Here is a 22,309-nt window from a genome sequence, read left to right on the forward strand (position 1 = left end):
GAGCAAATCACTTTCTCTTTCTGAGCTTCAGGGTCCTCACTGGTAAAACGGAGATAACACTCCTGGCATCACAGCTTTGTTATGATCAATTAAAAGAGGAAAGTACCAACATACGTGTGGAAGATCAAAATTTCAAGAGTTCATGTTTTCCCATCTGTAACCTACATGTCACTGATGTCAATCACCTCCCCAATCGCAAAACAATGGAACCTTAAAACCAAGAGGAATCCAAAAGATCATCCAAGTTAAGTTCCTCATTCTAAATAAGCAGAAGCTTGGGGCACCTGGGTGGCTCAGTTGAGTGTCTGACTCTTGATTTCAGCTCAGGTCCGGATCTCAGTTTGTGACACCGAGCCTCACGTCAGGCCCCGCGCCGACAGCGCAGAACCTGCTTGGAATACCCTCTCTCCCTCGCTCTCTGCCCTCTCTCTCAAAATAAATAAACTTAAAAAAATTTAAATAAATAAATAAATAAATAAATAGGTAGAAACTGAGGCTCAGAGATGGGAGGTGACTTGTCCCAGACCCCATGGCACTACCAAAGCTAAAGCTCACATTTTCTTTTTCTTTTTTTATTTCTTTTTTAACGTTTATTTATTTTTGAGAGTCAGAGAGCGACAGAGCACGTGATGGGGAGGAGCAGAGAGAGGGAGTCACAGAATCTGAAGCAGGCTCCAGGCTCTGAGCTGTCAGCACAGAACCCTATGTGAAGCTCGAACTCACAAACTGAAAAACTGACATTTTCTGATTCCACACCTGTGTTCTTTCTACCATGTTGTTTTCTAGTCCCGGAAATCAAGTTTCCATTTTGTGATATGAATGCCAGCAAGAATGAAAATAAAAATCTCTGAGAATAAGAACACTTAGATTCTGTGCCCAGCTGAGTGACCCTAAGCTGTCATTTGATTTCTCTTACCTAGTTCTCTTCAAGACAGTAACATCAGGGCCTAGTACTTTGAGGGACAAGGAAATCACTCTACTGCAAATTACAGAGTAGGGTGCCCTAGATGTGGAGGCTCAGTGTAAAACCCCACCATGCCTAGCCTCACCACAACCAACAAGGATTATCTCCTAGGCTTTCTTCCTTGGGACCCTCAGTGCTTGATATACAGTCCAACCAGATTTCGTCTGCTAATCTGGTATTTCTTTAGCTAGGAAGAAGATAGTGCTACACCAGTAATCTTGTTACAACATAAATATGTCTGTGTTTTACTTTCAGCCCTCTACCCTCCAAGAATTACAATCAATATACTTTCTTAAATGACACCTGACATCTGCCTCATCTAAAATTACTCTCTCATTTATTTTCTCCTCTTAACAGCCTGGTGAGCTGGGTTGGGCATCTGAGAGTACACGGCCCATCTCAGAGAAGAGGTGACCAATCTCCAGGGCAATTCTTCAGCCAGAGTTCCAAAGCTGGCTGTGAAGTGGGAACAAAGAGAAGGCTTCTGGCTCCCAGCCCACTCTCATCTCAGAGACCCCTGCCTCAGATGACCCAAATACAAACCAAACAAGCAGGGTATGCTGCACACCCCTCCCCCACAAAAAGAACGTGTAGTAACTTCAAGGATGTGGTAATAAGCTGTGATCTGCAGTCACCAGGCCCAAACCAGCTCACAAAGGCAACATCTGCTTCCTCCTCAGCCCTCTTTCGGTGCATCCTAATTCAGGGATGGAATCATCTTCCATTCAGTTCCATTGGATCAAAGTATCGCCCTTGAAACCCTTTTCTCCCCTATTCCCTGACATGTAATCCACCATCAAGTCTTAGCACTTTTACTTACTAACATCTCTGGAATTCAAACACTCCTTCTACATCACCAATAAGTAAACCCAAGTTACCATCTCTCCTAACTGGACCACTGCAAAAAGTTTCTTGATTGTCTCTCTGGCCTCAAAACCCCTTCTCAGGTTGTACTCCCTTCAGCACAGCCCAGTGATCTTTTCAAAACATAAATCTGATTACCTTATCTCCTCATTTAAATTTGTCAAAGGCTTTCCAATATTCTTAGGTTAAAGAGGACACGTCCACCAGCCATACATGGTCTGGCCCCTGCAGCTTTACCTTGTACCATACTCTGCCTCACCCTGAGTCCCCAGTCACACAGCCTTCTTTCAGTTCCTCAAAACTGCGAAGCTACCCCCTTGCCTCAGATCCTCTATTTGTCCTTTCTACTCCCCCTTCACCAAGTTAGCTCTTACTCATCCTTCAACTCTCAGATCAAAAGTCACCTTCACAGGGATGCCATCCCTGAGCCCTTAGACTAGGTCAGATGCCCTTATGATAATGCTCTGAAGGCCCCAACTACCTTTCTTGGAACTTAGTAATTATTAGCTGTGGGTATACGATGATGGCAATTTTGCATTCAGTCGGGTGATTATTTACATAACATCTATCTTCCTGCCAAGAGAGTAAGTTCCAAGGTCAGAAACCAGGTGCATTTTTGCTCACCATGTATCCAGATTTTACTTCACAGTGTCTGGTACATAGTAGGACCTCACTAAACACGGAGCAAATGAATGGCAATGTGGGAAAATAAAGGAAACTAGTAAGTCTCTCAGCACTGTCCGTGTACCAGGCACTTTGCTATTTATGCATTTCCCATTTTCATTAAATCCTTGTGACAACATTTAAAGACATCATTAACTTCATTTATACATATGAAAACAGGCTCAAAGAGGCAAAAATGACTTGCCTAATATCACACAGCAAGTAAATGGCAAAGTCGGATTTCTAATCCAGGCCTGCAAAATTCTACTTTCCTTTGAAAACCCTCTAAAGCCAATGGTCAATCCTACCTCTAACAGGAATTTCTGGAAGATTGTTCCACAACCAGAGGAAGCCACTACAGACTGGAAGAAACAGGGCCGAGACAGAAAGCTCAGAATGAAATCAACTAGTTTTAAGAATTCAGTCTCCAAAATTTAACTTCACAGTGGAATGCTGAAAACACAGTCTTTCATTGTAAGATTCCTATTTAATTCGTTTTGAATGCCACCCAGACAGATATCCCAACATCTCTCCTTGGGATTTCCTGTATAATGTCAAGCAAAAGGAAGAGAAGTGCATTAATACAATGGTAAAGGAAAATAATCTTACTAAGAGATGTTTTTAAATTAATGAATTTGGTCCTTCTATTAGTAGAAAGAGGTAGTATAAAGAGGTAGTGAACAGCTACTATCTTCCTTTAGAAATAGAACAGACTAATAAAAACTGGTCTATGAAAAAGGAGACTAACAGAATGCAGTCACAGAGATAAGAGGCCAAAAGAATAACCACGAAAATGATGTTGGGACTTAGTCTCCTTTATTAAAAAGGTATGTAAGATGAAGCCAATCAATGGAAGAGCTAAGTAGCCCCTAACTCAAAACACCCTGCCATCTTAAATTTGTCTCTCAATGGGTGCAAACAAGTGAACCCCAGGAGCACTTTCACTGAAAGGGTGGGGGCTGGTCAACTTGAGGGGTGGAAAAGAAAGAAAGAAACTCAAAAGCCAGAAGGCTCTTAGGCTCAAGGCCACACCTCAGCTCAGGCAGCAATAAACAAAAACTGCTGCCTAGAAACATAACTGGCAATAAAGTCCAGATTATAATTTTTTGGAAAGAGAGCCTGAACTAATAAAGTAACTCCACATATTAGAGGGGACCATTTCCATTATAATAGCAAATATTCCAAGTTCAGAAGTTCCTCTAAAGGCAATTTTTTAAACATAATTTCAATTCGCTGACCTTTTCTGAGTTTGCCACATTTCTCAGCGACTTCATGCTTTTCTGCAAAGTTTTAAGTGACTTTCTTTGAAGAGAGCTATTTAATGCCAATGATTGTAGAAAACATTTGTTCATAATTATCCAGACATAGACTGGAACAATGCTGAAACAAGAGCAGCATGCAAAAATGTATTTAAGGACTATCATCCCAAAATGCTGCTAAAAGCTATTAACCAGTATGTGTTAATTGCCACAGCATTCATATTAATTTTCACTTCAGGCTCGACATTGTGGAATATTTCCCCTGATACATTTTAAACAAAGTTTAATTTAAGGAACTGCTTCTATCAACACTTATGAAAATTAACAGCCAAGCAATTAGCACTCATGAATTATCCCTTCCCCCATGCTCTCTGCAGCTTCAGTTAAAACAGTTTCTAACAGAGAAATGGTTACTTTCTAATAAGTTAACACAATCAAAGTCACAGTTGTCTAAATGAACAAGAACTGGTTCTGCTTTTTCAAGCACTTGTTAAGGCAAACGTTCTCCTTATAGTTAGAATTTAGCTAAGGCAAATAAACATTTAACATTTTAGTAAACTGCCAAGCAATTACTAATCTAGAACTACCTCCTATCATGCTTTGCTACTCTCCCCCACAAAAAAAGGAAGTAATTACTTGTCTTAATCTTTCTATTTAAAGTTAAAGGCCAAAACCTCAAAACTTCACTGGACTCCCTGGACTTCACACAGCCCACCTTCACCCAGTCTGCTGCACATCTTGTTTAACGATGCTATTTCTAAACTCCTGGTTTTAAGAACACATTTCCTCTGAATCCTGTCAATAATCTAATGAAGTACACAGAAAAGACAGCATCACTGGCCCTCATCCTTTACACAGAGAAAGGAGCAAAAGTGGGGTATTTGTTGAGTCCTTCTGTTATGTGCTACATGTCTTGGTAAACAGACCTTATCTCAATTGATCCTCATAAGGAAGACACATTATCATCATCTCAACCCACAGAGGAGGACTGGAGCTTCATGAGGTTAAGAAACTAGCCTGAGGTCGCATCATAAGTGGTGGAGTCGGGATTCAACTTAGGTCTTACTACAAAATAGGTCTACTTACTAAGTAAATTATACTGCTTCTCTTGTGCTCGGTGCTCTATCCTAGTATTATCTTATGTGATGGTCACATCAGCCTTGTGAGGAAGGAACTCTCATTTCTTTTATCAGTAAAGAAACTGAGGTTTGGAGAGATGGAAAACCTGAGCAAGAGGTCACAACTAATAATCGGCACCATTTCTTAATAGTAACTATAATGACAGGAAATGAGTACCTTAAATTCTAACGGTCTAATGATGATAATATTTGCAAACTCAGTTTAATCAAAATAGTGATGACATACTAGCAAAAGTTTCTCAAGTAAGCGACATGGCATGGAACGGAAAGGGTTAGATACCTGCAAAAACACGGCCTCATTTGAAACAGACAGAAACACAGGGCAGAAATCCACATATTTAGGGATACTTAAATCAGTGCTGAGTGCTTACTGTGTTATCAGTAGAGCTCACTCCTTCATCACCTCAAAACAACTCCTTGCCACACCCAACATATCCCACATACAGTGAAATCAGCACTGGGACAACAAATTTTCTGACTGTCTCAATCTCCAGAACAGAGATTCTGTGTTGTTAATTAGGCTACCTGAAGTCTTGTTTTCAACAAGCCCCCAAAATTCAGGCAGATGGCTGAGCCTGGTTTTGCCTGGTCTGACTAAGCATTCCCTCAAACCACTTACAATCTATCTTGGGCTTTTTACAAACGATCAGTAAACAGATCATAATTGATCAATAATTGATCATAATGATCAAATTGATCAATAATCAGTGAATCTAAAACAGGCCACAGATAGCAATTTACCAAAGAGATAATATAAACATAATTAACCTGATCCAAAAAATTGTCAAAATTACAACAAAGCACATGCCTAAGCACAGCCTTTCCCTCTCAACTGTATGTCTCCGAGAAATTATTAATCAACCACAATTTTTAGAAATGAAATTATTAAACTGCTACAAGAACCAAAAATTATTTGAAAGTATTCACATCAATTTAGCACAAAAGCTAAGAGATGCTTACCCTCAGAATCACTAAAACCAACAACAATCCAGTTCGCACAAACCGTTAAAGACACTAGACATGCCAGCTTAACCGCAATGTAATTGTAAAGTCATACCAAAAACAAAATCTTTTTCAAATCTGACGCTAGTTTAATCTTAAGGAGGATTTCACAGCAGTTAGTCTCTTGAGGAAATATATAATTAAGTAGTTTTTTAGCATATTTAATTAGACCCCAAACTCTTCCCTGTCCCCTTCTCTCCCCAATTATGTACCATTTGCCCAAGAGACCTAAGCAACTCAGTTAATTATGTAAATAAGGCAAGCGTTATTCCCAAGAAAAGCATTGTGAATATTTGTACGTGAAAAAACTGTACATATTTTAGTGGCTTTAACAAACCTTTGTGGGGGAAAAAAATAAGGGACTACCAAAGTACATGAAAAATCCTTATATTTGAGGCAAAAAGCATGGAGTTCAATGACAAGATGGTGAATCATTAAAACAGGACACTCATTTCACTTGTTAAATATGAGCTGAATAAAAATAAAATAATTTTAAGTTACAACAGTAACAAAAATTTAGTGCTGAACGTCAAATGATTTATGGGAAGAATCAATCTGGAAATTATTAAAGTCGACTCTCACAGAAAAGGCTTTATTATCAAGGGGTTGACACGATCTTAACTCTAGAGGCAGCCATGGTGCTGTTATAACTACTACAATCCCATTATTATGCAATCACAAAATGCTAATTTGATCATTTTGAGGTGTTATTTGAATAGTCATTTTAATTTCTAGGTTACAAAAAGGCTTGACTCAAGTATAATTCTCTATTAATCATTGAGATGTCATTGAATATCATATTGATGCATTTCACAAAGATAAAGAAAGACTAATTTAATATGTACAGTACAATATCCTTCAAATATTAGCCACTTTCATTACGTATCTGCCAAATGCATCAATATTAAATAATAGATGAGAACAAGGGTTTAATTGTATTTTAGCAATTGTAATATGTAGGATAACAATAAAATAGCATAGCATCATAAGATAGACTTATCGATATATAAATCTTTCTTAATCAAAGTGTAATGGTGACTGCCCCATGTACACATCCTTTGCTGATTACAAATAGATCTGATATGACAAAAGCACCCAGAGTCTTAAATGTAAACACATCTAGCAAAAGTAATTCCTTTGTGACTGAGGAAATGGCTTCTTCACAATTTTTAAAAAATTTCTCCTGGCACTTTAAAAGTTAGATATATACCAAGAACACCTCACAACTTTCTGTCAAATCCAAAGCTAAGTAATTTATAATAAAATCTAATGTATAATGAGAGTTCTAGGACATAATATTTTAAGAGATCTATGCTATTTTGTTGGCATCAAAGCATTATTACATAGTAATTATTCCGACAATTATGCCCTCAAACAATGAGATGGGATCAGGCAATGGAAGCAAATAAATTCCAGCCCTATAACCTAAATCCAACAATAACTTCTCACATATCTAAATGAATCAATGGTTGTTTAAAAAAAAAAATCCCCTACAGTCCAATTCTCTGTTTTCCAGAGGCTGACATTCCTGTCCCCTAGAGGGATCCATCCTCCTCTTTGCTACATTCCACAGGAAGAAACAGGAGCGGTGGCAGGGGCAGGCTAAAGAGAAGCTTTACATCAATACAATCTCTCATTTACTCAAGGTACTTGCAGAGGTTTTTTGGAGGCAACTCCTGAGCATATTAGTATCTTTATGTAACTTACGCATTTTATCTCCTTTCCCACCAACATCAATAACTTCACTTGCCCATGGCCATATATGCTTACTTAAAACTATGGAAACATGCTGAACCGGCTGAGAAAGTGTTTTGAAGAGAAAACATCTTGCTCAAAGATGACAACTGACCACACCAGCACCTAACCAGAAATTGAATATGAAAAATACAAACATAAGCAAAGAGCTGTATGTTTATTAATTGCAATGGTGTTAAAATAAGACAAATTGTACACAACCCCCAACAAGCGATACTCAGCACCCCCCACCACTACCAGACAGCAAATATAATGGCAATAAATACAAAAATCAACTGCTACTGTCGCCTGAAAGAAGCCCAGCTCAGCTTAGCGCAGAAACACAGAATGGCAGGGAATGTGGGGGGCGGAGGGGGGGGGTGCTGCACATGGAACTATGCTCCGCCTACAACAGTGGCCATTTTTCTAAAAGGAAAATAGACATGCTTTAATTTTACAACTACAAATTGTTAGAATAAACAGAAAAAACTCACCCTGCATAGTGAGTGTCAAACAAGATTCCCTACAATGAAATACAGACATGCAAACAATGGCCTAGAATTCTGAAATGAAGCTCAAAGCTCAACAATTTCTGCAGTTATAATGAAGAGTCAGACCAAAACAATGCAAACTGCCTCCCAGAACCACTTTCAAAGCGTTCCCAGCACAATCAGGCCTTGACGAATCACAACCCAACTAACCCAAATCCTCAAGTATACTCTTGGAAGATAAAACGGGGGAAAAAACACGCATACAAATATCTCAAGACTACTTTTGTTTTAATCCTTCATCAAACATATTGCTGTGGAAACACTATCAAGCCCAAATGCAGACTTTTTCACATCTTCAGTCTTAGAAAATGTGAGGGACATTCTATAATTACTTTGAGTCATTTTTGAAAACCGAAATTTAATAATAATACCAACAAAACAATTCCACTCAATTGAGGTTTTATTTAAGTGGACAAAGTTTTATTTTTACTTACCTTGCCATCAAATTTGGAATACTCATTAAAGGGGTTATTCAGCTGTAGAGGGCACTGCTCCAGTCGTACAGATAATATTGACTGCTTTCCAGAACTTGGAGGTTTCTCTTTGAGGGACTTTTTTTCAAATAGTGACTTTAACTCCTGGGCTGTGATACAAGAGGAAGATAAAAACATCTTTGTGATTACACACAGAGAGACAGCCTGTCTACCTTCCCTAGCAAGTCTTCCTTGGAATCTTAAGGAGGGAGTGTCCGGGGCATATTCAGGTCTGATGTGTGCAAAAAGCCTCACATATACTTCGATGCTTGCACCCTGAAAAGGCAGATCCCTGAAATACGATCAGGTCAGGACTGTCAATTTAGAAGGACTAGGGTTTAAGGAGTGGGGCAGAGTCAAACCGACAGAGCAGCCATTCTGTAAGAAGAGCATTCACAGCTAAAGGACCTGAGCTTTGGCCTGGCTTTGCCACTAAGAGATATGTGATAGACAGTTCACTAACGCTTTCTGGGCTCACTGAACTGGATAAGCTTGAAAATCTCTCCTGGTTCTAATACTGTGGGATTTTGGAATTCCAGTTCTTTAGGGTGAAGGTCTACATCTTAATCCTCTCATATTCTCCAGTGACACCTAGCACAAAATCTAGAAGACAAAGATGAGGAGGAGGAAAAGGAAAAAGAATTAAAAAAAAAAATTTTTTTTAACGTTTATTTATTATTGAGAGACAGAGCAAGACAGAACATGAGCATGGGAGGGGCAGAGAGAGGAGAAGACACAGAATTTGAACCAGGCTCCAGGCTCCGAGCTGTCAGCACAGAGCCCGATGCAGGGCTCGAACCCACCAACTGTGAGATCATGACCTGAGCTGAAGTCGACGCCCAACCAACTGAGCCACCCAGGTGCCCCAGGAAAAAGAATTTTTATAATAATAGCAGCTAACGTTTATTGAGCAAGCCAATGCACCTCAATTACTCCTCCTAACAAGCCTATGAAGTGGATACTGGCATTATCTTAATTTTGTCAGTGTGGAAACTGAAGCCTAGAATACTTTGATTAGCCTTAGGCCAACACAGCTAAGAAATAGCACAGCTAAGACTTGCACTCAGGCAAGGCTCTTAGCCATTAGACTAATGAACAAAGTTGACCCTCAATAAATTTTATTGCATGAATCAGTGAATAAAATAATGATTGAAGGAATTCAGATTAAATTATTATTACATCAGAATCTTTAGCTCTTACTCATTAGTGAATCAAGACAAGTTAATTCCATATATTCTCATAGATCATTTAAGTGTCCATATTATCCTGAATATCATTTAAGGTGGTAGATACATAAGTACATGGAGATCTATTATACTCTCCATTTCTGTGAGTATTAGAAAATTTCCATACCTAAATTTAAAAATAAATCAATCTTAGATCTTAAAATCTGCAATGAGGGCCACTCTGGGAGGCTCAATTGGTTAAGTGTCTGACTCATATTTTTTTTTATTTAAAAAAAATGTTTATTTATTTTTGAGAGAGAGAAAGAAAGAGAGGGAGACAGGATCTGAAGCGGGCTCTGTGCTGACAGGAGACAGCTTGATGCGGGTCTCAAACTCATGAACCACAAGATCATGACCTGAACCAAAGTTGGATGCTTAACGGACTGAGTCATCCAGGCACTCTAAGCATCTGACTCTTGATTTTGGCTCAGGTCATGACCTCACAGTCATGAGATCTAGTCCCATGTCAGGTTCCATGCTTGCTTAAGATTCTCTCTCTCCCCCCTCCAAAAACAAAAAACAAAAAAACTGCAATGAATAGGTTCAACCCCATTCCATTCTTGAACATAGCCAAACTGAACTTAGATCAAACAGAACTCTGAAATAGTGACTTAGAACTTCTAAAACATGTTACTAAGACCATCTTTTCAACAAACCAGTGGAACAAATTTATCAAATAAGGTCCTATAAATTTAAGTGGCAAACCAGAAGAAAAGGATCTAATTCTTTTTTAAGATGTGGCACATATTTAATTTCAGAATCTGAAAATATGCGTTCAAATAATCAACAGATATTAACTGCGCATTTGAAAAAGTTTTAGACTATTAAAGTGATATTTTAAATATTACAAGTATTATTCTGCACGTAATCTATTAATAATTTTATTGCTACACTTTGGAAAGGAATAACCCTTTATTAAATACCTACTATGGGCCAGGAACAATGCTCGGTGTTTTCTCAATTTGTCCTCTCAACAGTCTTAAGAGCTGGGTTACAACTAGCTCCATCAACAAACTGAGTTTAGGAAACATAAGTAACTTATCAAAGTTACAGAACTATTATCAGTAAGGGTGTGAAGTGATGATAGATTAACTCTTCCATTCTCAGACTAATTCTAATTCACACTTAGAATTCTCTCCTCAACTTCTGACATTTTCCATCTCCCTCCCATCCATCCTTCTGTCCATCCATCCTTCGTCATGGAGACAGAGAAACAACCAAAAGAGAACTTCTGCCTACCTTCCCCTCCTATTACAGTGGGTGAACTGTCTAGGCCCATACCTCAGGCCAGCTCCTCCTTTGCGCACTCAGGGGCTAACTTCTTGCTGACTCAAGGGCATCACTCAAGCAATTTTCTCTGATTTTTGGTTTTTCCTCCTACTGACTGGGTCGACTGCATCAGCACACAAAGATACTGAAATACTGCTCATTTAAAAAAAAAAATCCTTCTTTGATCCTGTACTCCCAGTTACTATACCACTTTTCTGCTCCTCAAAATGCTGTGTTCTTGCTGTCTGGTTCCTCCCCTCGCTTTCCCTCAAACCCACTGCAATCAAGCACTTGGGCTCCCCACACTCCTCAAAAGCAGTTTGCGAGGTCACCAATGACCCCTTATTGCTAAATCTACTGGTCCATTTGGAATCCTCATCTTTCAAGACTTCGTGACAGCATTTGAAACAGTTCATCACTCACTCCTTTTTGAACCAGTTTTTTCACTTGGTTTCCAGGGCTCCATTTGATCTGGTTCTCATCCTATCTTCCAGGTTACTCTTTCCTAGTTTCCTTGCCAATTCCTCATATTCCCCTCAAATATTTGGCATTCCCCAAGTCATACTATTTGGATCTTTTCTTTTCTGTACCTACATTCATACCCTTGGTGATCTCAGCCAGCCTTCTGTTTTAAATGTAATCAACAAGAAGAGAAGCTAAATTGTGGTAATACAAATCAGAACAATAGCTGCCTATGGGGAGTACCCCAACTAGAAAGAGGCACGAGAGAACTTTCTGGGGTACACAAATACTCTATACTTGATTGGGATGCTAGTTACACAGGTCTATATGCTTGTCACAAGTCACTGAACTGTATACTTAATATCTGTACATTTCAGTATATAGAAGCATACCTCAATAAATAAATAAAAAGAGAAAGCCTAAATAAATATCATCTACATGCTGATAACTCCCAAATGATTATTCCTAGACCTAAACATTCCCTGAAATTACGGACTCACATATTCAGCTCCCTATATGGCACCTCCTCCACTTGGATATCCAATAGGTGTTTCAAACTTTATATGTCCATAACGGAACTCTTGATCTTGCCCCAAATCTGCCCCTCCCACAGGCTTCTCCTTCTCAGTTAATGGCAACTCAATCATGTTAGGCCAAAAACATCTCCACTCTTTTCTTTCTCTCATATCTAACATCCTATCCATCAACAGAAATTTCAGAATATATCCAGAACCATCTCCAAAGTTACCAACGCTGGATTATTACCACTACCTTCAAACTGATCTTGTTTCTGCCCTTGCCTTCCCCAGGCCCACTCCTGCCAGTCTCTTCCCAACACAGCAACCAACAGGAGTCTTTTAAGATGTAAATTATAAACGTCACAGTAAGAAGAAAACAATATGACCACACAAAATTAAAACATTTTTGTATGGTAAAAAATTAGTAAAGTAAAAAGAAAAATGACAAACTAGAAAAAAATAAAGCTTAATATTCTTAATATATAAAGATTCTAAAAGTAGAGAAGACAGTGACCAACAATTCTACAGAAAAATGGATAAGAAATATGAAATGCCCACAGAAAAGGATATTCAAATGGTTCTTAACAAATGGAAAGATGCTCAACCACATTAATAATAATAATATGCTGAGATATACATCTATCAAATTGGCAAAAATCTGAAAGCTTACATCTGTGAGGAAATAACATTCTGTACCTTATTAGAGGAATGCAAACTAGCAAAACACCTACCGAAGGGAATGTGGCAATATCAAGGGAGATCACATATTTACCCTATGACCCAACCATACCACTTCCAGGATTCTTAGATACACTGGGAAAAATAAACACAACACAACACAATGCATTAGGCTACTCACTGCAGTGTCATTTTCAACACCAAAAACCTGAAAACACTCAAACTTCCTTCAAAAGGAAACCAATTGGCTAAACTATGGCACCTCCATATCATGGCTTATTATGAAGCTATAAAATGGAATGAAGCCTATCTCTATATATTCACCAGAGTAATTCCCAAGATGTGCTGCTAAGTGAAAAAAGTATTGCATAAAATGGTGTGTACAAAATGCTATTTATAACCTAAAAAGAGGGGTATATGAATATAAATATGCTTACACATAGATTTAAGTGAACAGAAAAACCAAAACCTTTTTTAAAATGACTATGAATAGAAGAGACAAGAATTGAAGCTAAATTTCCCTGATTTTACCTTGTTTTATGTACTCAACTTTGAAACCATGTACATTTCATATATTTCTTTAAAAAAAATTAGAAGTGCAATTTCTAAAAATAAAAGCAAAGGCAAATGAACCCAAGTGTAATATTGAGTTGGCATTTTAACTACAAAGAGAGGAGTTATTTTAAGTAACTTTATCACACAGCAATTTGTACATTCCCTAATAGAACATATCAAAAGGGCAAAAAAGAAAAAATTATTTATCTATCTTCAACTGTTTTTAGTAATCATAGTGTTAGTAATGACGATGATATCTCTATTCTGGAACCAGAACTTTCAGCATAAGAAACAGATACATAGTGTTGTATGGAAACGAATTTGACAATAAATTTCACATATTAAAAAAATAAATTAATTAATTAATTAAAAAAAAAGAAACAGATACATAAACATAAAATCAAAAAAGTTAAGTAAATACTCTATAATCCTAAATTTATACAGAAATTATCAACATTAACTCACAATGTACTTCCTCTTAAAAAATTTATTTTTTTCTGAGCTCTATCCCCTGAAATGCCTACAAGGAAAAAAATAAAATTCAGTGAGCGCCTCTGGAGTTCAAATTCTGGTATCTCAATGCCATTTATCCCTAAAAAATAATCAAGACTCTAAACAAATGGCTAATTCCAGATATGGAGAAGGAAATATTTAAGAATCAAGCATTTATCCTGTCTTCTGGTAGGGATTATATCTGACAATAACGAAATAATAGATTAGGAAAAAATGTTCTTTATATGAAGACCAATAAAATTAGAAATCACTATTTTGCAACTACTAATGAAATAATTAATCTAGGTAATGCCCACCAATGACCACTAAAACCATTAGAAGAAAAAGCTGTTGGGATGGATGACACCTAATAATAATAATTAATAATGGATGAATGACACCTAACTCTAGCATCAACCTGAACATCACAAAATAGACAAGAAGACCTTCTATATAACCTGATATGATGCAATATGAAGTACAGATCAGCATGTACAAAATACCCTTAACAGAAATCAAACTTCAATCTGAGCAAGTTTCTAGATCTAACTACCTGTTTATAGGAAAGAGAGCCGAGGAACCTATTAAGTGAGACCAAAGAGATACAATTAGCAAAATCTAGAATGTAGGAAATTCTACAGGACACATGACCCAGTTTCTTAAATAAATTACAATGAAAAAAAGTAAAGAAGAATCTACAGATTAAAAAGGAAATCAAACATATCAACCAAATGTATGGACCTCATATCTAGACCTACACGAACAAACTGGCAAAAGAAAAGAAAAATTTGAGACAGTGAGGGAAATGTTTGTTAATATTAAAGAATTCCTGCTAATTTTTTGGAGAGTAGTGGTATTACAATACCAGAAAACTACATTTTCTTGTGTGTTAAAAAATACACAAGTATTGGGGCGCCTGGGTGGCTCAGTTGGTTAAGCGGCCAACTTCAGCTCAGGTCACGATCTCGAGGTCCGGGAGTTCGAGCCCTGCGTCGGGCTCTGGGCTGATGGCTCAGAGCCTGGAGCCTGCTTCCGATTCTGTGTCTCCCTCTCTCTCTGCCCCTCCCCCATTCATGCTCTGTCTCTCTCTGTCTCAAAAATAAATAAAACGTTAAAAAAAAAATACACAAGTATTTAGGTATGAAATTATGATAGTTGGAAATTGCTTGAAAATAATCTGGGGACGCCTAGGTGGCTGAGTCGGTTGAGTGTCTGACTCTTGATTTCAGCTCAGATCATGATCACAGGGTCATGGGATCCACATGTATGCTGTGCTAAGTAGGCGTGGAGCCTGCTTAAGATTCTCTCTCCCCCTCTCCTGCACTCCCGCTTGCGTGCGCTCTCTCTCTCTCAAAAAATAAATAAAAATAATCTGAGAGAGGAGGGGAGGTAAATGTATAAAAGAAGCAAGACTGGCCATATGTTGAAGCTGGGTGAAGGGTGTACAGGGGTTCATTATACCATTCTAGTCTACTCAGATTGCATCACTGTACCCAAAGTAAAAATTAAGTTCTGTACAAGATCCTCCATGATCTGCTCTCTCACTACTTCTCTGAGCCCACTCTTCCCCCTTTCCCCTCTACTGTAGTCAGTAAGCATCCTTCCTTGCTATTCTTTGAATACATCAGGCACACTTCTGTTGCAGAACCTTTGCACACGCTCTCCCTCATCTTAGGACACCCATTTTCCAATACCTTCCCAACTCATTCCTTCAGAACTCTGCTCAAGCATCACCTTCCGAAGAGGCCTTCCCTGATCATCCTATATAAAATTGCAAAATCCCCTACCTAGCATTCCTTACCTTCCTTGCCAGGCTGTATGTTTCGCTATGCCACTTATCCCATTCTGACAATACTAGGTTTGCTTCCTGTCTATTTCCCCCACAAGATCCATGAGGCAGGGACTTTGTCTTGTTCACTGCTGTGTCTTCTAAGTCTACAAGTGCCTAGCTGCCCCTGCATATTGTAGGAGCTCAAGAAATACTTGTTAAATGATTAACTGTGGAGCAGAGAAGAAGAAAAAGTAGCTGTGGGGATAGGGAGGCAGAAGAGAGGGAGGAAGGAGCAAATGGGCACAAAGAAGTAGAAATGAGACAGGGGTTGGTAATGAGAGCCTTTCCTCCTGGTTCTAAGCCACTCATAAGACACAGTTGTACCTCCTGAGTTGCTCTACTGCAAGCTGCTTTTCAACATCACTTCTCTTTATCATTTGCAGCTGAAGAGTTCTAACCACTAGAAACAGTTGGAAGTCCCCAACAAACAGGGAACTGAAAAAACAATAGCCTAGAAATGTAATTACCATCAGTCTTATGAGAAAGCACATACTATAGCCTTCAGGAAGATGGTAATGCATATCAGAACTTCTAAGGATTCAGTGAGTGGCTGGCTACAAAACGGATATATAAAAACAACAGATTTCTTCACAAGAGCAGTAAGAAAGTTACGGGGAAGAGGATGTTAATTACAAGGGCAACACAAAATGCAAAACATCTGGAAATAACCTTAATAAATGTAAAAGTGCAGGAACACCATGGAGACAAGAAGACAAAACGGTGCATTTATGTACTACTTGTATATACAAAAAAATACAAAAAAGATAAGATTTATGTTTAGAATATTTAAAATATATATACTTATATAAACAGAATCTAGAATAAATACATCAAAATGTTAACAGCAATTCCTCCAAATATGAGACTACTGGTAGCTTATTTTCATTTTCATATTTTGCTTCAGATTTCCTATAACAACATTTTCTTTCAATAAAACTTTCCCGAACGTTGGCCATCGCTGACACAGAGGAGGAAAGGAACAAGGGAACAGGGAATCCTCAACACCCAAAGCTCCAGAGCAGCTCCTTTCTGCCAACCGTACTGGAGAGAATAGGAGGCAGCAAGAAGATTATAGTCTTCGGGGTCAGACTGGCCAGGAGAATTCTGGCTTTGACATTTACTATTTGTAAGTAAGTAATGTGAAAAAGTTACTTAGCCTCCGGGGTCCAGTTTTCTCACATATAACACAGAAATAGTAATAGCTAATTTGCTGGATTTGTGTTAAGATGAAGCAAACTTAGTGGCTGGCATATTATATACCAGCGATTCCCAGTAATGGTTACTCATAAGAATCACCCAGGGAGCTTCTGAAAAATATAGACGGACCCCAATCCCTATCTTCTGAATCAGGAATTCCACATATATGGCTAGAAATTTATGCAGAAGCCATTATAACATGCACTTTTAGATGTATTTCTGATTTTTACTCAGCCACTATATCTGCAAACTGTTGTTTTAAGAAATCATACTAGAAGTTACATAAAGAAAACTTCAGGAATATTCATAAATAACTGATTTACACTACATTGTTTTTGAGTTACTATTTGACTTTATGTGTAAATGCCTTTGTCTTCCCATTAGACTTCAAACTTCTTGAGGACAGGAGTCGCATATTCCTCCAAGCACCTAGCATAGAGTTAAGATGCACACAGAAGGTATGAAAGAAATGTTTGTTAAATGAGTCAGTGAATAAGGGTAATAATACATTTTATAAAGAATATACCAACACCATTTTAAAACAATAAAATTAAGGGGCGCCTGGGTGGCTCAGTCAGTTAAGCAGTCGACTTGGGCTCAGGTCATGATCTCACAACTCGTGAGTTCAAGCCCCACATCAGGCTCTGTGCTGAAGTTCAGGGCCTGGAGCCTGCTTCAAATTCCGTGTCTCCCCCTCTCTCTGCCCCCCACCCCCATCCATGCTCTGTCTCTCTCTCTCAAAAATAAATAAAACACTAAAAAAAAATTTTTTTTAAACAATAAAATTTAAAATACCGAGGCTTGATTTGACACTGTTCCTGACAAAGCCATCTTCCAATAACCATCTTCACATTTATCCATACAGTTCTGGCTACAGAAATACTACAAGGATCTTAGTCTAAGGTATTCCATTTATCATGTGGTCTCAGGGCACATAAAGTATATATACAAAGTTCATAAAGAACTTCAGGGTGTGGACCAGAAGGCTTCTCAGATCTCTTCCAACTCTTCAATGAAAAGGCTGCATTTCTGCTGTATTAAAGGATGGACTGGATTCAGACAGAATAACCGTGGAAGAAAAACATTCCAGGGGAGGTCATCATATTCATAATAATGATTCTTCTAGTAGGGAATAAAATAAAACAAAGATAAGAAAAACAGACGAAAGGATTTTAACAAAATGTAAACAGCAGATAAAGAATGAGGGAATGAATAAATGATTACCTAACCAAAATTCCCAATTAAGATTAAAAAGATCTGGCTGTGGCATTCCTTGCCAAAAAAAAAAAAAAAAAAAAGAGTATGTGCTTGAGAAATGTGTGAAAACAAAGTAGCTGCTCAGTTTGCCAGGTAGCTGTGTAATGGACTGCTGGCTCCACTTTTCTAACACATTTCAGGACACCCAGAGTGCCAACCTGTGGTAATGGTGGAACCCACATGAACAGAGAATTCAAGACCATTCATTCCTCTGTGCACTGACAAAGTTCACTGGCCTGGCCAGAAGCAAGGTCAACATTTCAGAGAGTGGCCAGGTATATTAAGAAGGAACTTTTTCAGCAATAAGATCACAGGGTCAATTACTGAAATCTGTGAGAGACAGAAATAAGAGAGATGGAAAATGAGGGAGAGAGAAGTATACACAAATAATGAATGGTATGGCTCCAAATGAAAGCAAAAAGGAGACTATTTCTCCAGCACATTTTTTTTTTTTTTAATATTTATTTGAGAGAGAGAGAACACGTGCATGAGCACGAGTGGGGGACGGGCAGAGAGTAAGGGAGGGAGAGAGAATCCCAAGCAGGCTTCATGCAGTCAGCACAGGGCCCGACGCAGGGCTCAAACCCACGAACCATGGGATCATGACCTGAGTTGAAGTCAGATGCTTAACAACTGAGCCACTTAGGCGCCCCAATCCAGCACATTCTGTGAAACACTGAACAGAAGTTAAAGTGGATTGGACTTTAAGGAATGAGTGGGAAATGTATCAAAATTTATCAGATGTGTCTGATTAGTAGATGTATCAAAATTTAAGTTGAAGAATTTATTTCTCACATTGCAAAGGGGATTAATGCTGTTATATCTGAGGTACTCTATTCATCCTATTTTTTTATTTGTAATTGTTTTAAGATAAGGAAGCAAAGAAAGCAAAACAGAGGTACCTGGAAAGATGAGTTTAGATAAACTGGCTCTATACTCATTAAGAAGAAATTAACAGAAAAAGCATCAAGATATATGAAAAATTTGAAAAAAGTGAACAAGATAAACAATATAAAGGTTTTCAGTTTGAAAAATACAACAGAGAGAAGTATTAACTGGATCAACAGAAAAGACCAGCCTGGAGAGATTTTTTTTTTTTTAAGTATTAAGAGCAAAACTAAATAGACATTCCATGAGAACTATAGAAGTCACAGAAAGGAGACATAAGAAAGAAGTGAATGAGATTTCTGGTTTACACAGCTGTCACTTAGACGCAACTATTTTTTTTTTTTTTTTCAACGTTTATTTATTTTTGGGACAGAGAGAGACAGAGCATGAAGGGGGGAGGGGCAGAGAGAGAGGGAGTCACAGAATCGGAAGCAGGCTCCAGGCTCTGAGCCATCAGCCCAGAGCCCGACGCGGGGCTCGAACTCACGGACCGCGAGATCGTGACCTGGCTGAAGTCGGACGCTTAACCGACTGCGCCACCCAGGCGCCCCATAGACGCCAACTATTAAGAAAATCATGCCAACTGAGCACACCTGGGTTTACAACCACAGCAGGAGACAGCAATAACCACTTTATACGGTGTGGTTTAGCAGAAAGAGGTTGGCCTTTAGCTTCAGACAGTGGTATCTACAAAATACGGCTCCACAGCACTACCGCTTTCTAGCCTTGTAACGTTAGCAAGTGAAAGCTCACTGAGTCTCTGTCTCATCTGTTAACCACAGCAGTATCTATATCTTTTAAGATCATTACATTGGAGGTAATGCGTGTAAAGGACTCAGAATAGCACTAGGTAGGTGCTGATGTTAATACAATAATCACTAATATTGTTAGTTTTATAAATACTATGTAGCAATGGAGTCAGTCAACAAAAATTGAGTGGACATCTATTACATGCCAGGGTGGTGGTTAGTAGGTGCTGGAAGAGAGAAAACAGAGTGCAGACATTACTTTGAAAGAAGAAAAAAAGAAAGTCTAGGACACACGATATAAACGTTAGAAAATATTTCAATAGCTTTTTTTTTAGGTGTTCTTGATGAGATTGAAGATTTGAAAATATGTAATATGGCCAGCTTTTTAATACATATACCATATGAACACAGACTACAAATGCTGATAATACCCGCAACATAATGCTTGTTAAGCTAAAGGAAAAGAATCAGCATATATGCAAAAAAGATTATTACTGGGGTCACTAATGAGGCAAGAGAAAGTCAAGGTTGGAACTGCCAGGAGGAAATCTATAACCCAGAGGCCCATCCACACCATAGGTATTCCTTGGCTTTAAGAACAAGGTGCTGGCATGAGAGTTTGTACAAAATGTGCCTTGCACACATCTATTCCTGTGACCCAGAATGAAGAGTGACCAAAAACACAAGACCTAAATGAACACACAGCTTCAGAGGGCAAAGGCACCCCAGTGAAAGCATTCAAAGCTCAAAACAAGAGGTATCTGCTCAGAGGATTTAAAAAGATGAATTAAAAATAAAGCTCTCATATAATAATATAAACTACATATATAAATCTCAAATTAACAATTAAAATTATTTCCATTTACCTGATTGCTTAGAATTTCTTTCTTTCCACTGAATATTTTTGCATTTGATCTGGTTTTGTCTCTCTTTTCGGAGTCGTTCTAATCTTTGAGCTTGAAAAGAAATATTATAACTATAAGTTTGTCAATGAAAGTTTACTATAAACAAAGACATAATTAACTACCTTTATATGAATAAAGATGTTTTATATTGCATATGTAGAGAAAAAGTCATAAAATTTTAAAGGTGGCACCCCTGAAAAGCAAATACCAACAAAAACATGAAAATATTCTTGATTTATAATTGAAATTAGAGGATATAAAACATTAATAGAGATCATAAAGATAGTATTAACATGGAAGAGAATAATAAAATGTGAAAACTTCTGTGATTAATATGACATTTCATTATATAAATCATTAATAACGGTCTTAAAGGAATTTTAATGCACAAATGAACTGAAGTGAATATTACATTACAGGAATAAAATTACTGTTATGAATTACTCTACCCGTTTCAAAAATTAAAGATAAATGAACTCAGACTAGACTATTAAAGTTTTAAATATAAAATCCTTTATCTAAAAATCATGAAAATTATAAAATGTCAAAGCTATATAAATTAGCATAGCTTTTCTTCAGTGGGTTGAAACAGTTTATAGGTAGTAAAATAAATGATTTGTATCTTTGTAACATTAGTCAAACCTTAAAAAGAATAATTTTTCTTATACAAAATTTTAAGATATGCTGAAAGGATTAAAAAGTAAAACCTTTGGTCACTAGGACACCCCACAATTGTAAGTATTAGCATCTAAGTGCTATCTTAAGAAATTCCAACAACAGTAACAAAAGCATCACCTAAAAATCCTACATTTGTGAGATCATATTACCACTGGCTGATCAACCTTCAAAAATCAGTGAATTGATCTCTTAAAGAAATACTGTCCAGCATATATTAACAACTGCTGCATATGGAAACCACAATGGAAAAGAAAGTCATAATTGATGCCATTTCTTGAGATCTGGCTAATCTTCAACTTCCTATCCTGGCACAATGCTAACAAAAAATAAGTAAATTTCTCTTTCAAGGCAGGAAACCATACACACCTGCCTTGGCATTGTGATAGGGAAACTACCACTGATACTAACCTTGCCAGAAATGTAAACTGTGCTGGCAAAAGCATCTGATAATGTCACTGTATCTAACCAAATTCCACTGGAGGAAAATGCATTCAATTGCAATTAATAAATGTGAAGGGTACAGCCAAAGTAATATAATCATAAAGCTCTCAATTTAGCAGCATTCTCCTACTGAAATCCATTCAACCTGTCATACAAGATATCATCTCAATAACTTGCAAGGAAGTCAGTTTCGACTAGAGAACTGAGAATCAATGGTTCTAAATTATATTCAAACCTTCACTCAAATCCTATTTTGATAAAAATTCCTTGAGATACTGGGAAATGCTATTAATTATTTTCATCATGAGAGCAAATTATTCTTTGTAGATGTCACAGAATGGTGAATTCTGAACCAAAACCTTAACATGCTTTGCACTGTATATTGTATCTTGCAGTACTCCTTTACGTGAATTTTACATTTGGACCATGAAAATAAACATGTAAACCTTTTCAATGTTCTACCACATTTCCTGCCATTACGTTTCCTGGGAGTTAGCAGGTCACTGCTACTGAT

The 22,309-nt window shown here is 37.7% G+C and overlaps 1 protein-coding gene across 7 annotated transcripts in view; it reads right to left on the reverse strand.

The window, feature by feature from the left end:
• MAPKAP1 (MAPK associated protein 1) overlaps positions 1–22,309 on the reverse strand; it is a 245,077-nt gene that overhangs the window by 191,548 nt on the left and 31,220 nt on the right. For all 7 annotated transcript variants that reach the window (XM_040482325.1, XM_040482323.1, XM_040482329.1 and 4 more), the window contains 2 exons: positions 20,638–20,727; positions 8,611–8,759 (listed from right to left, as the gene is read on the reverse strand). In XM_040482325.1, the coding sequence (XP_040338259.1) occupies positions 8,611–8,759; positions 20,638–20,727 (239 nt within the window). The remainder of the gene's footprint in view (positions 1–8,610; positions 8,760–20,637; positions 20,728–22,309) is intronic.

This window comes from Herpailurus yagouaroundi, unplaced genomic scaffold, assembly GCF_014898765.1.
Source record: "Herpailurus yagouaroundi ecotype Mexico unplaced genomic scaffold, PumYag 160, whole genome shotgun sequence".
Classification (NCBI taxonomy): Eukaryota; Metazoa; Chordata; class Mammalia; order Carnivora; family Felidae; genus Herpailurus; species Herpailurus yagouaroundi.